A 17,004-nucleotide genomic window follows, 5' to 3' on the forward strand; every position below is an offset into this window, starting at 1 on the left:
CTCAGTGAAGATTTGTCTGATGTTTTCTCATGATTAGACTGAAGTTAGGCAGTTTGGGGAAGAATAACATGGAAACAATGTCTTATAGCATCATCTCATGGGATTCATGATGTCAGTAGGTCTTATTGGTTACATTGACCATGATCATTTGGTTAAGGTGATTCTGCTAGCTTTCTCCACTGTAAAAAACTACCGTCTTTCCAAATGTTATACTTAACAATTCGTTAAGTATAACAATTTGTTATACTTAACAAATGTCTTAGGCAAAAATACATCGAGTCTATCTATGCAAATATCTTGTTTGTTTTTAAACTTATGTTCACTAATTTTAGCACCCATCAGTGGATATTGTCTGCAACAATTATGACTGTGTTGTATGATGATTTTCGATTTCCTCTTTCCCTTTTCTGTTAATTGATTATTTATATCAGTATGGACTCATATATATTTACTTTATTTCAGGGAGTATAATCCAATACTTTGATTATTTTGTTGTTTAAATTATTCCAGCTTTGGCAAGTAGGAGCTTCTTCAAGAAGTTGGTTCTTGTGTTCTTTCGATAAGCCGCATCTTTTTTTAAAAAAAAAATTTCTTTACTTTGAGGCATCAAAAGGTGTTCCTGGCCAATCTTATATTTTCTGTGCCCCAGGCCTACTTCTTCACCAAGCCCTGGTTCCTTTGATTGGAGCATGTTGTTTAGGAATAACATCTAGGTGCTCACTTCCATATATCACATATACCAAAATTGGAATGATACAGAGAAGATGCATGGCCCCTGTGCAAGAATAACACACAAATTTGTGAAGCGTTCCTTTTTTTTTTTTAAGTAATAAAGTAAATAAACAAATAGCAATTAATATCTAGGTGTTAGGTGTGCTGTTACTAGGCGTCGTTGCTTCTAGACTTCCTCAGTGGTCAGAGGTAGGAAGTGCATGTGTGTATGTACAAACCTGCATGTACACAGATAACAATTTATATTGATACCTGGGTTGACAGCCTTCCTCCTTTCCTTATTTGTAAGGTCTTTCTCCAACAGTGGGAAATGTGAATAATTAGATAGATAATTATCTACAATATATTTACTTTATTTCAATATATTTATTTTGTTATAGAGATCAGAGTCTCACTCAGGCTGGTATGCAGTGATGCAGTCCTGGCTCACTGCAGCCTCAACCTCCTGGGCTCAAACGATCCTCCTGCCTCAGCCTACTGAGTAGCTGGGATCACAGGCACACGCCACCACACCTAGCTGGGTTTTTTAATTTTAATTTTTTAGAGGTGGGGTCTTACTATGTTGCCTAGGCTGGTCTCAAACTCCTGGGCTCAAGCCGTCATCCTGCCTCAGTCTCCCAGGGTCTTGGGAGTGAGCCACCATTCTTGACCTTGCTCATATTTAATATGCACATAAAGTAGTTTCAGAATTTCCTTCTTTTTTTTTTTTTTTTTTTTTTTTTTTGAGTTGGAGTCTTGCCCTGTCACCCACGCTGGAGTGCAGTGGCGCAATCTCGGCTCACTGCAACCTCTGCCTCCCGGGTTCAAGTGATTCTTCTGCCTCAGCCTCCTGAGTAGCTGGAATTACAGGCACGTGCCACCATGCCCGGCTAATTTTTTGTATCTTTAGTAGAGACGGGGTTTCACCGTGTTAGCCAGGCTGGTCTTGAACTCTGGACCTTGTGATCTGCCCGCCTCAGCCTCCCAAAGTGCTGGGATTACAGGCGTGAGCCACCGCACCTAGCCAGTTTCAGAATTTCTAATCCCTGGGAGAAACATTTACTAAGTAGATTATAGCATTTATATATAGCTCTTTTTGTCTTTAGACTTGCCGTACTCAGTCCAAGGTACTGGTAACTTAGATTAGTTCTTTTCTTCCCCACTTCCTTTAGTGGGTCATGTCCAGTTAAGTCAGGTTTATTTGCTAGTGTTTGATGCCATTTTGGATTCTCCCACATGTTGATTGTTTGTGTGTATGTATGTTTGGAGTGAGGATGTGTGAAACATTACTATGGTTCTGGGAGTCAGAGCTGTACAGAACGGTTTACAAAATGTCACTCCCTCATCACCCCTACAATGCCCTTCTCACTCTCTTTTTTCCACCATCTTCCCAGCCACACTCTAGTTTCTAGTTTATCCTTGCTGTATTTCTTCACAAATGAGCAGATACAGTACATGTATATATTCTTTTATCTCCCTTTTTTGTTTGTCTGTTTCTGGGTTTTTTTGGTTTGATTTGTTTTTTGAGGCTAGAGGGCAGTGGCGTGATCTCGGCTCACTGCAGCCTTCACCTCCCTGACTCAAGCAATTCTCATGCTGAAGCCTCCCGAACAGCTGGGACTACAGGTGTGTGCCACCACCCGTGGCTAATTTTTGTATTTCTAGTAGAGATGGGGTTTCGTCATGTTGGCCAGGCTGGTCTCAAACTCCTGAGCTCAGGTGATCTGCCCATCTCAGCCTCCCAAAGTGCTGGGATAACATGTGTGAGCCACTGCGCCCAGCCTTATCTCCTTTTTTATACATGAATAGCAGCGTGCTATGTATATAGTCTTTGCTCCATGCAATTATTTTATTTTATTTTATTTTTTTAGAAAGGTTCTTGTTCTGTCACCCAGGCTGGAGTGCAATGGTGCGATCTCAGCTCACTGCAGCTTCGACTTCCTGACTCAAGCAATCTTCCCATCTTAGCCTCCCAGGTAGCTGGGACTACAGGCACACATCACTGCACCCAGCTAAATTTTAATTATTTTTTTAGGGACAAAGTCTCCTTCACTGTGTTGCCCAGGATGGTCTTGAACTCCTGACCTCAGGTGATCCTCCTTCCTTGGCCTCCCAAAGTGCTGGGATTATAGGCATGGGCCATTGCATCTGGCCTCATTGTTTATTTGTTTGTTTTCAAGATGGGGTCTCACTCTGCCACCCAGGCTGGAGTGCAGTGGTGTAATCATGGCTCACTGCAGCCTCAACCTTTCCTGTTAAAATCAGCCTACAAAGCCTCGAAATTCTCTCCCACCTTTTGCCATTTTTTCTTTCTGTGGAAGTCATGGGGTTCTCCCCTGATTATTTAGATTGCTCCCTTATCTCACATAATGGCCTGGTAATAAAGTAAGATTCAAACCATATGCAGAGGTAGAGAGATGAATTACAGTGAATACCTGTCTTAGTCCCTTTGTGTTGCTACTAAGGAGGACTTGAGGCTGGGTAATTTGTAAAGAAAAGAGGTTTATTTGGCTAAAAGAAGCATGGCACCAGCGCTTGCTTCTGGTGAGGATCCCAGGCATGTCCAGTCATGGTAGAAGGCAAAGCGGAGCAGGCGTTAGATGGCAAGAGAGGAAGCAAGACAGGGAGGGAGGTGCCAGGCTCTTTCTAACAACCAGCTCCTCAGAAACTAATAGAGTGAAAACTCACTCACATCCCCACATTCCGCATTAATCTGCTCTTGAGGTATCTGCCCTCCTGACCCAAACACCTCCCATCAGACCACACCTCCAACATTGTGATCAAATTTCAACCTGCATTTAGGGTCAAATACCCAAACTATAGCGATACCTTGTACACTTTTCACCCAGATTTTAACAGTTCAAGATTTTGCCATGTTTGCTTTATCTATTTCTTTTTCTTTTTCTGAATTAAAAAAATATATATATCACCCTATGTACACTAAAAACTATGCATCTCTTTAAAAATGCGGCTATTGGGGCCAGGCACAGTGGCTCACGCCTGTAATCCCAGCACTTTGGGAGGCTGAGGCGGGTGGATCACCTGAGGTCAAGAGTTCAAGACCAGCCTGACCATCATGAAGAAACCCCTTCTCTACTAAAAATACAAAATTGCGGGCCTGGTGGTAATCCCAGCTACTCGGGAGGCTAAGACAGGAGAATCTCTTCAACCTGGGAGGCGGAGGTTGCAGTGAGCCGAGATCGCGCCATTGCACTCCAGCCTGGGCGACAAGAGTGAAACTCCATCTCAAAAAAAAAAAATGCAGATATTTTCTTTTATAACCAAAATAATTCCTTGCTATCATCCAAATTCAGTTCATAATCAGATTTCCTTGATTGTCTTAAATACCGGTTCATCTCCTGAGATATTTATGAATTACAAAAGGAAAATTGTCATTTAGCAGTGGAGAAACCTGGCAGGCATCATCTTAATCAAGTGACCAGAGTGAACATCACTATTTTGATAGCATGTATGATGCACTGAGGGGCACAACATTACCTCATTGGAGTTCCTGAGTAAGAATAACAATAACCTTGACCTTAAAATGAGGAAACGCCAGGCCGGGCATGGTGGCTCACACCTGTAATCCCAGCACTTTGGGAGGCCAAAGTGGGTAGATAACCGGAGGTCAGGAGTTTGATACCAGCCTGGTCAACATGGTGAAACCCCATCCCTACAGAAATAGAAAAATTAGCCGGGCATGATGGCAGGCACCTGTAATCCCAGCCACTTGGGAGGCTGAGGTGGGAGAATCGCTTGAACCCGGGAGCCAGAGATTGCAGTGAGCCGAGATTGCACCATCACACTCCAGCCTGGATGACAGAGCAAGACTCTTATCTCCAAAAAAAAAAAAACAAAAGAAAACACCAGACAAATGTAACTGAGGGACATTCTACAAACTGAAATGACCAATATTCTTCGAAGTGTCAAGCTTATGAAAGGTTGAGGAACTGTTTGAGATTGGAAGAGGCTAAGGAGGCATGACAACTAAGTGAAATTTGGAATCTAGGATTAGAACCTGGGCCAGAAAAGGGGATATTACTTGGATAATTGGCTTAATTTTAAGAAGGTCCATGGATTATTTAATAGTATTATTGTTAATTTTCTGGTTTTGATGATTATGTTAATGATTATACATGATGTGAACATTTAGGAAAACTGAGTGAAGCACACACTAGGACTCTACTATTTTTTGAAAGTTTGAAATTGTTTTAAAACAGTTAAGGCCAGGTGCTGTGGCTCATTCCTGTAATCCCAGAACTTTGGGAGGCCAAGGAGAGCGGATTGCTTGAGTTCAGGAGTTTGAGACCAGCCTGGGCAACTTGTTCAAACCCTATCTCTACAAACAATTAGCTGGATGTGGTAGCACTTGTAGTACCAACTACTTGGGGGCTGAGGCAGGAGGATTGTTTGAGCCCAGGAAGTCAAGGCTGTAGTGAGTCAAGATGACACCACTGCATTCTAGCCTGAGCAACAGCATGAGACCTTATCTCAAGGAAAAAAAAAAAAAAAAAAAAAAAACTAGTCAAGAGGCTAGCCACAGTGGCTCATACCTGTAATCCTGGCACTTGGGCCAACACAAGAAGATCGCCTGAGGCCACGAGTTCAAGGCTGTGGTGAGCTGTGGTTGTGCGACTGAGTAAGAGAGCAAGACCCTGGCTCTTAAAAAAAAAAAAAAAAGTTAAATTTTTTAAATGAAGATTTATTCAAATAAAGTTCCAAACTCATCACCATTGGTTTGTTATATTTGAGGGAATATGCAATATAATTAATATCAATCAGATGTCTTAAAGTTAATCACATGTAGGCTGGGCTCAGTGACTCAGCCTGTAATTCCAGCACTTTGGGAGGTCAGTGCAGGTGGATCACCTGAGGTCAGGAATTCGAGACCAGCCTGACCAATATGGTGAAACCCGTCTCTACTAAAAATACGAAAATTAGCTGGGCGTGGTGGTGGGCGCCTGTAATCCCAGCTACTCAGGCTGAGGCAGGAGGATTGCTTGAACTTGGGAGGCGGAGGTTGCAGTGAGCCAAGATCGTGCCACTGTACTCCAGCCTGGGCTACAGAACAAGACTCTGTCTCAAAAAAAAAAAAAAAAAAAAAGATAAGCCAGGTGCGGTGGCTCATGCCTGTAATTCCAACACTTTGGGAGGCCAAGGCGGGCAGATCACGAGGTCAGGAGTTCAAGACCAGCCTGACCAACATGGTGAAACCCTGTCTCTACTAAAAATACAAAAATGAGCTGGGTGTGGTGGCACGCGCCTGTAATCCCAGCTACTCGGGAGGCTGAGGCAGGAAAATTGCTTGAACCCGGGAGGTGGAGGTTGCAGTGAGCCGAGATTGCACCACTGCCCTCCAGCCTGGGCGACAGAGTGGGACTCCATCTCAAAAAAAAAAAGATAATCACATGTAATAAAAACTAGGTAACCTAACAACTTTCTCTTTTTTGTTGCTTTCTCATTCCTTGCCAGTATCTTATGCTGAGAATTTTAAACTCCTCAACTAATATTTCAAACACCTGACCTGATATTTATGATTTTTAAATTGTTTTATTGGACTAATGTTTTTGTGGCAATTGTCCCCAAGAACCTCAAATAAGTTGCAGGCCTTCTTTTAATCTCTGTCACCGCAGCTCCCCAGTTAAAGATCTCAGATGACCGGCTGACTGTGGTTGGAGAGAAGGGCTACTCTATGGTGAGGGCCTCTCATGGAGTACGGAAAGGTGCCTGGTATTTTGAAATCACTGTGGATGAGATGCCACCAGATACCGCTGCCAGACTGGGTTGGTCCCAGCCCCTAGGTAAGCTGGGGCCTTAATATGGACATCACAGCAGATAGAGAGGATAGACCATCTGGCCAAGGGCTAAGGCTTCAAGGCTGTTGGGTTTACCAGATTGTGGGCATAGAATTCAGTTCCTGAGGGTTGAGCTGGTTTGCTATTCCCGGGATATTTTTGTAATTCTTTGCTTGTGAGAAAGTTTTTAAGCAATTTTACAAAATTGGCCAAAAAACATAAAAAGAAATAGGATCTTTTTCCTTCAGCAAACTAGATTTGACTTGCAATCTTCTGACTTCCTGTGTATGTTTTTATTGGGACAGGAAACCTTCAAGCTCCTTTAGGTTATGATAAATTTAGCTATTCTTGGCGGAGCAAAAAGGGAACCAAGTTCCACCAGTCCATTGGCAAACACTACTCTTCTGGCTATGGACAGGGAGACGTCCTGGGATTTTATATTAATCTTCCTGAAGACACAGAGACAGCCAAGTCATTGCCAGACACATACAAAGATAAGGTGAGTTTGTCCTCTCCCGGCAGATTCCTGGCTTTGAAGACCTGTGGCAGCCAGTGCTTATCACTGTGGCTTGTGTGATCTCTTAGGAGCTGACCCACAGCTCACGTTTTTTCCTAACCTGTTGCTATGGCATTTTCAGAATAACAGTAACAATCGGTGCACAAATAGTCATCCATTCATTCTTCTACCCATCTATCATTTGTCTTTTTTTAGTGCACTACAGAGAAAATGACAGACATCAGGACACTTTCCCACTAAGTACTTCAGGATACATAAGCTAGAATTCAACCTGTTTAATTCATTCTTTTGATACAAAATGTATATAAAATGAAGTACACAAATTTTAAGTGTACATTCACTGAGTTTTGAGTTTGACCTAAACTATTGAAATGTAGGATCCACTAGGCATGATGGTTCACGCCTATAATCCCAACAATTTGGGAAGCCAAGCTGGGAGGACTGCTTGAGCCCACGAGTTCAAGACCAGCCTGGGTAACATCACGAGACCCCATCTGTACAAAAGACTAAAAAAGTGCCTATAGTCCCAGCTACTTGAAAAGCTGAGATGGGAGAATCATTCAGCCCAGGAGTTCAAGGTTACTGTGAGCTGTGATCACACCACTGCACTCCCCCCAAAAAAGAGATGTGGACACTTACCATCACCTCAGGAAGTTTCCTCATGCCTTTTCACAGTTAGTCCTCACCCCCACATAGAGGCAACCACTGTTTTAACTTTCTTTCCCACCATACTTTAATTTGTACCTCTTCTTGAACTTAAATGGGCTCATGCAGTCTGTAGTCTTTTATATCTGGCTTTTGAGACTCATCCATTTTGCTGCATATATCTGTGCACCCTTTTCAGTGCAGGGTAGTACTCCATTGCGTGAATGTGCCCCAGTGTGTTTATGCATTTTCCTACTGACAGACACTTGGGCCGTCTCAGGTCTGGGGCTACTATGAGCAAGATGCTATGAATATTCTTGTACAAGTCTTTTTGGATCATTGGATAGTTACATATTTAGCTTTATAAGAAATTTGCCAAACTCTTTTCCTACCATATATGAGGGTTTTAGTTGCTGACATTTATGATTGTCTGTCAACTTAATTTTAGCCATTTTTGATGGGTGTATAGTAGTATCTCATTGTGAGTTAAATTAGCATTTCTTTGATGACATACTGGGCATTTTTCATGTGCTTTTCGGCCACTCATATGTTTTTTGTGAAGTTTCTCTTCAGATATTTTGCCTGTTAATATTGCTATTCTGAGACTTCTCTGTTCTTTTTTTTTTTTTTTTTTTTTTTTTAAGTTTAAATTTTTTTGGTAGAAACAGGTTTGGTATTTTTTTTTTTTTTTTTCCATGTTGCCCAGGCTGGTCTTGAACTACTGGGCTCAAGCAGTTCACCTGCTTCAGCCTCCCAAAGTGCTAGGATTACAGGCATGAGTCATTGCACTTTATAGTGTCTTCTGAGGAACCAAAGTTTTAGTTTTTATGAAGTCTGATTTATCAAATTTTTCTTTTATACTTATTTCTTTCCATGAATTTAAAAAAAAATCTTCGGCTACTCCCAGTCATGAAGATATTCTCCCATGTTTTCCTTTGAAAACATCATGGTGTTAGCTTTTACACATAGGTGTCTGATTTACCTTGGATTAATTTTTTTTTTTTCTTTAGATGGAGTCTCGCTCTGTTGCCCAGGCTGGAGTGCAATGGTGCAATCTTGGCTCACTGCAACCTCCGTCTCATGGGTTCAAGCAGTTCTCCAGCCTTAGCCTCCCGATTAGCTGGGATTACAGGCACCCGCCACCACACCCAGCTAATTTTTGTATTTTTAGGGAGACAGGGTTTCACCATGTTGGTCAGGCTGGTCTTGAACTCCCGCCTCGGCCTCCCAAAGTGCTGGGATTACAGGCATGAGCCACTGTGCCCGACTAGATTTTTATGTATAGTATGAAAATTCATTTTTTTTCCATATGATTACACAATTATCCCAACACCATATGTTAACTCTTTCCTTTCTCCACTGGATTTCTTTGATGCCTTTATTGAAAATCAGATGTTTGTGTTAAGGAAAGGTTTACTTCAGAGCTCTGTATTTCAGTGATCTGTTTCTTGTCCTTTATGCATGTATCACAGTGTCTTGGTTATCATAGCTTTAGAGTAAGTCTTTAAATTTGATAGTGGAAATACTCTGAGTTTATTCTGATAATAAGCAGCCTACAGTCTCATTTTTATTGATTATATCACACTAGTGACTTATTGTACCATCCTGCCTCCTGGAACTCTTTAAATGTATACCACACTGATGCCTGGTTTTACAGAACACAGAGGTCTGCACTTAAAAGGATTCTTTAGGTGTTTTTTCAATGATTCATTTACATTACAAAAAAAATTTTTTTTTCTTTAATTAAAAAAAAAAACAAATTTTTTGACCAGACACTGTGGCTCCACGCTTGGGAGGCCAAAGCAGGCAAATCACTTGAGGCCAGGAGCTTGAGGCCAGCCTGGGCAACATGGCGAAACCCTGTCTCTACAAAAAAAATACAAAAATTAGTTGGGTGTGATGGCACACTCTTGTAATCTGAGTTACTGAAGAGGTTGAGGCATGAGAATCACTTGAGCCTGGAGGGCAGAGGTTGCAGTGAGCCAAGATCATGCCAGTGAACTCCAGACTGGGCGACAGAGAGCAAGACTGTCTCAAAAATAAATAAATAAATAAATAATTTTTAGTGACATGTCCACACGACAGAATACTATGGATCTATTCAAAAGCCGCATATATACTGATTATAAAATGGTCTCTAATGTAGTTGCCAAGTTAAAAACTCAAGATGCAAGACAAAACTTATAATATGTTACCATTTGTATGGCTTTTTGGGCTTTTTTTTTTTTGTATGTTTATCTGGTGTTTTATTTTGAAACAGAGTCTCGTTCTGTCGTCCAGGCTGGAGTGCAGTGGTATGCAGTCTCGGCATACTGCAGCCTCTGCCTCCCAGGTTCAAGCAATTCTCCTGCTTCAGCCTCCTGAGCAGCCAGGATTACAGGCGTGCACCACCACGCCCAGCTAATTTTTATATTTTTAGTAGAGACGGGGTTGCGCCGTGTTGGCCAGGCTGATCTCAAATTCCTGGCCTCGTGATCTGCCTGCCTCAGCCTCCCAAAATGCTGGGATTACAAGCGTGAGCCACTGCGCTCGGCCACATGTGTGTGTTTTAATTTTGAAGACAATATATGCCTAGATTCTCTGGAAGGATACCAGGACACTGGAACAGTGATTACTTTTGGCAGGGGAAACTGGGTATAAGGGACATAGAAAGAGAGACTCTCATTTTATATGCTTGTATATCTTGGGAATTCTTCTTTTCTAACCATGTTTAATACATATATATGTTAAGAAATTGAAATTTTTAAAATTAATGTCATATATTTCTCTGGAAGTGAATAGTTAAATAGACTCTTAAGAACCAGTAAGAAAGAGGTGACCCAGAGACCACCTGTGGGAACAGATGGGAAACTAGGACGGGGAAGAAGGTGACCTTCAAAATATTTTCATAAAATAAGGGATTGTAGGCTTGGTGCGGTGGCTCATGCCTGTAATCCCAGCACTTTGGGAGGCTGAGGCGGGTGGATCACCTGAGGTCAGGAGTTCGAGACCAGCCTGGCCAACATGGCGAAACCCCGTCTTTACTAAAAATACAAAAAGTAACCGGGTGTGGTGGCACATGCCTGTAATCCCAGCTGCCTGGGAGGCTGAGACAGGGGAATCGCTTGAACCTGGCAGGCCAAGATTGCAGTGAGCCAAGATCACACCACTGCATTCCAGCCTGGGAGACAGAGTGAGACTGTCTCAAAAAAAAAAAAAGAATAGGCCGGGTGCAGTGGCTCATGCCTGTGATCCCAGCACTTTGGGAGGCCAAGGCGGGTGGATCACCTGAGGTCAGGAGTTTGAGACCAGCCTGGCCAACATAGTGAAACCCTGTCTCTACTAAAAATACAAAAAATTAGCCCGGTGTGGTGTAATCCCAGCTACTCGAGAGCCTGAGGCAGGAGAATCGCTTGAACCCAGGAGGCGGAGGTTGCAGTGAGAAGAGATCACACCATTGCACTCCAGCCTGGGCAACAAGAGCGAAACTCCGTCTCAAAAAAAAAAAAAAAAGAATAAGAGATTGTAGACTCAATAAACGTCATTTCTTTCAGTGAGATTATTGGAAAAGATGTGTGAATTTAGCCACTTTTATGGGTATTTTTATTGTGGTAAGCATGTATGTATTATGTATTTTCTCACGTTTCTTACTAAAGGCCTACTGAAAATGTTTTAATAAACATGTGCCATCTGGTATTTTTTAAGAAGTGTGTAATAGTTCAAAATCTAGCAAAACTCAACTGCAAAGATTTTTAATATCTGTTGTAGAGCTCAAGGGGTTAACACTATTTGTGTGCGGATGCGTTTTTTTCATGATGATGGAGCTGATGCTTTATTGTGCCTTTTTTTCTTTCTTGGTTTTCAAGGCTTTGATAAAATTCAAGAGTTATTTGTATTTTGAGGAAAAAGACTTTGTGGATAAAGCAGAGAAGAGCCTGAAGCAGACTCCCCATAGTGAGGTGAGTCATGGCCATAAGAACATTAGAATCATAAGGCCTTGAGCGTTAGGACCCATTCCTTCATTATAAAAGTGAGGAACACGAGGCCCAAAGGGGAATGAAGGGGCATCTGGTAGCCCCACTGGCCAGCGGCAAGCTCACCCTCTGCTTATTGTGTTTTGCTCTTTATGTAGTACCATGCTGCTGCTGTTAGAGACATGATCCTGTTCTTTCAGGATAACTCTGTAGAGAAAAGTGTATAAAAATAGTGGCCTGCACCACCCCATCTGGGAGGTGTACCCAACAGCTCATTGAGAACGGGCCATGATGACGATGGCGGTTTTGTGGAATAGAAAAGGGGGAAAGGTGGGGAAAAGATAGAGAAATCAGATTGTTGCTGTGTCTGTGTGGAAAGAAGTAGACATGGGAGACTTCATTTTGTTCTGTACTAAGAAAAATTCTTCTGCCTTGGGATGCTGTTGATCTATGACCTTACCCCCAACCCTGTGCTCTCTGAAACATGTGCTGTGTCCACTCAGGGTTAAATGGATTAAGGGTGGTGCAAGATGTGCTTTGTTAAACAGATGCTTGAAGGCAGCATGCTCGTTAAGAGTCATCACCACTCCCTAATCTCAAGTACCCAGGGACACAAACACTGCGGAAGGCCGCAGGGTCCTCTGCCTAGGAAAACCAGAGACCTTTGTTCACTTGTTTGTATGCTGACCTTCCCTCCACTGTTGTCCTGTGACCCTGCCAAATCCCCCTCTGTGAGAAACACCCAAGAATGATCAATGAAAAAAAAAAAAAATAGTGGCCTGTTGGGAAATCTACAAGAGACTGAGGAAGCAAGTCCAGTGTCTTTATTCTTTATCAGAGGAGGTATCAAATCCAAAGGGAGGGAACCTGGAGTGGGAGAGTAGACCTTGTGGTGTGGCCCAGGGGCACTAAGAGCTGTAACGTCTCACTCAGTGTCCTTCAGAACTTTCTCTGCCTCCGCTTCCGGGGTTGCTGGAAACATGTCTGCCCAAGGTCATAGCACAGTCAGAGAAAGGCTGGCACATCTGGGCCAGCCACAAGCACCAAAAATAAAAAGGGAAGTGGGATGTAGAGGAAGAAAGTTAAGCTGGAAACATTTTTTTCATAAAAATGCTAATGCTGTGAGGCCACCCAGGACACTAATAGAAGGAGATGGAGGTGAAATAAAGAAACGAGTTTCAGCTGTTTTTAGGAAAGAAATACTAAAGAGAAACAATTATTAGATCTAAAGATGCAATAACCAGAAAGCCCCCTCTTGTGGGAAGAGAAGGCAGCCTTTTCTGAAGAATTGAAGTGGTCAAGAGAGAATATTCAGTGTAATTCTGGGAGAGAAAGGAGGAACATGAGGATTCAGAGATGTGACATAAGAGTCTTAGAGACCTTCAAAGTGAAAAAGCAGAAGTGAGAACTGACTCAGGGAAAGGAATTGATAAATAAGCACGCTTAAACAGGTGTGGTCCCAAGGAGTCCATGGAAGGCCAGCTTACTTTAAAAAAAAAAAAAAAAATTTGTAGAGAGGAGGTCTCACTATGTTGCCCAAGCTAGTCTTCAACTCCTGGCCTCAAGTAATCCTCTCTCCTCGGCCTCCCAGCTTACTTTTATAAATACAGTGCAATGAATAATAAAATATAGAAATGTTTGGTATATGTAGCACAGGAATTCAGAAAACAAAGCCCCGGACTTTGAGACCAGTCTGGGCAATACAGTGAGATCTGTCTCTATAGAAAAATTTTTAAAATTAGCTGGATATGGTGGTGTATGCCTGTAGTCCCAGCTGCTTGGGAGGCTGATGTGGGAGGATCACTTGAGCCAAGGAGGTTGAGGCTGCAGTGAGCCAAGATCACACCACTGCACTCCAGCCTGAGTCACAGAGTGAGACCCTGTCTCAAAAAAGAAAAAAAAGCCTGAATAGTGCATATTAACATGCTTTGAAAAATTGAAAGTATTATAAAAATTGAAGATGTTGTTATTACACAAGTTATGCACTGTTCTTGGGTGAGTGACTAGCAGTCTGGCAGCAGCACTTCTAACATATTTTCCTAGAGAGTTCTTTTTTTGTTTGTTCTTTTTTACAGTTCTGAAGTAAAACCATGGTTTTTGTTTCAGATAATATTTTATAAAAATGGTGTCAATCAAGGTGTGGCTTACAAAGATATTTTTGAGGGGGTTTACTTCCCAGCCATCTCACTGTACAAGAGCTGCACGGTACGTACATGTTTCCATCCCATGAGCAAAACTTGAGGGAAGCAGATGAATGGGTTGCGATGACAAAGTTACTGAGTGCTGGAAAGAAATCCAAGCAGCCTCAGAGTGGCATGCGCATGTGTTGCTACCATTACTGTTTAGTCCAGAAACAGTTTGGGCATCTTAGGGAGTATTTGCTGGATAGAAAAAGGTCCTGCAATTTGTGTGTGCCATACTTTTCCCTTGAGCACGTGGTGTGGTGTTACCGTTCAGTAGGAAGGATATAAATACACATACACAAATCCTCCTGGGATGTCATGATAACCCACCATTTTTAGTCATTGTTGCTTACAATGATTTTTTTTTCTTTCTTTTTTTTTTTTTTTTTTTGAGACAGTGTCTCACTCTGTTGCATAGGCTCACCATAGCCTTGACCTCCTGGGCACAAGTGATCCTCCCACCTCAGCCTCCTGAGTAGGTGGGGTGTGCTAATTTTTTGGTTTTTGTTTTTGTAGAGGCAGGATCTCACTACATTGCCCTGGCTGGTCTCAAAGTCATGGGCTCAAGCAGTTCTCCCAGCTCAGCCTCCCAAAGTGCTGGGATTGCAGAGAGGCATGAGGTACCACATCTGGCAAGTTTTTTTTTTTTTTAAATATGATCCAAACATGAAGAAGGGTACTATCGTTAGGGCCTGTTGGTTTTAAAAATATATAGGTAGGTAGGTAGATAGGTAGATAGATACAGATATATAGAAAAGTTGGGGCTGGGTGCACTGGCTCACGCTTGTAATCCCAGCACTTTGGGAGGCCAAGGTGGGTGGATCACTTGAGGTCAGGGGTTCGAGACCAGCCTGGCCAACATGGCGAAACCCTGTCTCTACTGAAGATACAAAAATTAGCTGGGCTTGGTGGCACATGCCTGTAATTCCAGCTACTCAGGAGGCTGAGGCAGGAGAATCACTTGAACCCAGGAGGCGGAGGTTGCAATGAGCTGAGGTCGTGCCACTACTCCAGCCTGGGTGACAAAATGAGACTCTGTGTCAAAAAAAAAAAAAAAAAGAAAAGAAAAGAAAACTTAGGCCAGTCGCGGTGGCTCATGCCTGTAATCCCAGCACTTTGGGAGGGTGACGCAGGCAGACCATTTGAGGTCAGGAGTTCAAGACCAGCCTGGCCAATGTGGTGAGACCTCGTTGCTACTAAAAATATAAAAATTAGCCAGATGTGATGGCCACGCGCCTATAATCCCAGCTGTGGGGGAGGCTGAGGCAGGAGAATCACTTGAACCCAGGAGATGGAGGCTGCAGTGAGCCAAGATTACACCACTGCCCTCCAGCCTGGGCAATAGAGTGAGACTCCGTCTCAAAAAAAAAAAAAGGGCGGGGGTGGCGCTGGGCACAGTGGCTCACGCCTGTAATCCCAGCACTTTGGTGGGAGGCCGAGGTGGGCAGATCACGAGGTCAAGAGATCGAGACCATCCTGGCCAACATGGTGAAACCCCATCTCTACTAAAAAATACAAAAATTAGCCGGGCATCGGCCGGGCGTGGCGGCTCACATCTGTAATCCCAGCACTTTGGGAGGCCGAGGCGGGCCGATCATGAGGTCAGGAGATCGAGACCATCCTGGCTAACACGGTGAAACCTCATCTCTCTAAAAATACAAAAAAAAAAAAAAAAAAGAAAGAAAAAAAAAAAAGCCGGGCGTGGTGGCGGGAGCCTGTATTCTCAGCTACTCAGGAGGCCGAGGCAGGAGAATGGCGTGAACCCAAGAAGTGGAGCTTGCAGTGAGCCGAGATTGTGCCACTGCACTCCAACCTGGGCAACAGAGCGAGACTCTGTCTCAAAAAGAAATAAAAAATTAGCCAGGCTTGGTGGCACGCGCCTGTTGTCTCAGCTACTCAGGAGGCTGAGGCAGGAGAATTGCTTGAACCTGGGAGGTGGAGGTTGCAGTGAGCCAAGATCATGCCACTGCACTCCAGCCTGGTGACAGAGCAAGACTCCGTCTCAAAAAAGAAAGAAAAAGTTAATGCATGAAGATTTCCATGTACTTTTAGTCTGTCAGTAGGTACCACTGAAGCAGGTAAAAAAAAAAAGGAAATCTTTAAACAGTGTAAACCAAAACTATCTGAGACAGATCTCAATCAATTTAGAAGTTTATTTTGCCAAAGTTAAGGACCTGCCCGTAAGAAAAAAACAGAATCACAGAAACAGTCTGTGGTCTGTGCCTTTCTCCAAGGATGAATTTGAGGGCTTAAAAGTTTTAAAAAGCAAAAGGGCAGGACGGAGTGGCTCACGGCGGTAATCCCAACACTTTGGGAGGCCAATATAAGAGAATCAGTTGAGCCCAGGACCTCGAGACCAGCCTGGGCAACATAGCAAAACCCCCTTTCTACAAAAAAATACAAAAAATTAGCCAGGCGTGGTGGTACATGCCTGCAGTCCCAGCTACTTGGGAAGCTGAGGTGAGAGGATCCCCTGAGCCCAGGAGGTCAAGGGTGCAGTGAGCCATGATCGCATTGTTGCGCTGCAGCCTGGACAACAGAGTCAGAGCCTGTCTCAAAAAAAATAAAAAGTAAAATAAAGGGGAAATGCGGGCTGGAGGGGAAAGTAGGAGGGTATGGTCATCCACATGTTGCAAGAGAAAAGGAGCAGATAGGGGAAAGTCAATTATGTATTCATCTCATGCCCGGTAAATTGGCACTTCACATAAGGTAAGGTGAACACAAAGTAGCTGCCTGTGGGGATATTTAACCTTTTATCTGTAGGTGTCTGCTTAGCAACAAAAGGAAAGGCAGTTTCTTGCATGACTCAGCTTTCAGCTTAATTTTTTCCTTTTGACAGAGCAAATTGGGATCCTGAATTTTTATTTTTCGTTGACAACAGAAATCAACACAGATCTCTTTTAGTTACCTAATTCTTGATGGACATCAGGATGTTGACCACTTTTAGTAATATTTAATATATATCTTATTTGTTCCATTTATCCCCCGAGTATTGTAGCCACATTTAAAGTGAAAATTTCCTGTGTCAAATTAACTTTTCCAATATTTTTTGTCCATTTTTTCCATGTCTGCTTGAATTGAATTTGCTCCAGGTTTCCATTAACTTTGGACCATGCTTCAAGTATCCTCCGAAGGATCTCACTTACCGCCCTGTGAGTAACATTACAAATGGCTGCATGTGTCCTCAGCATCTCCGTGGC

General features: G+C 42.9%; 1 protein-coding gene and 1 non-coding gene across 5 annotated transcripts in view; both read left to right on the forward strand.

The window, feature by feature from the left end:
* ASH2L (ASH2 like, histone lysine methyltransferase complex subunit) overlaps window positions 1-17,004 on the forward strand; it is a 34,787-nt gene that overhangs the window by 17,003 nt on the left and 780 nt on the right. For 2 of the 4 annotated variants that reach the window (XM_034965948.3, XM_003830728.7), the window contains 5 exons: window positions 6,345-6,512; window positions 6,812-7,005; window positions 11,514-11,606; window positions 13,728-13,826; window positions 16,897-16,956. In XM_034965948.3, the coding sequence (XP_034821839.1) occupies window positions 6,345-6,512; window positions 6,812-7,005; window positions 11,514-11,606; window positions 13,728-13,826; window positions 16,897-16,956 (614 nt within the window). The remainder of the gene's footprint in view (window positions 1-6,344; window positions 6,513-6,811; window positions 7,006-11,513; window positions 11,607-13,727; window positions 13,827-16,896; window positions 16,957-17,004) is intronic. The other 2 variants (XM_034965949.3, XM_008956154.5) reach the window with 1 other exon arrangement.
* On the forward strand, window positions 714-820 carry LOC112440717 (U6 spliceosomal RNA). Its single transcript, XR_003028736.1, has one exon. It is a non-coding gene; the product is annotated as a U6 spliceosomal RNA (small nuclear RNA).

The sequence above is a fragment of the Pan paniscus genome, chromosome 7 (assembly GCF_029289425.2).
Source record: "Pan paniscus chromosome 7, NHGRI_mPanPan1-v2.0_pri, whole genome shotgun sequence".
Taxonomy (NCBI): Eukaryota; Metazoa; Chordata; class Mammalia; order Primates; family Hominidae; genus Pan; species Pan paniscus.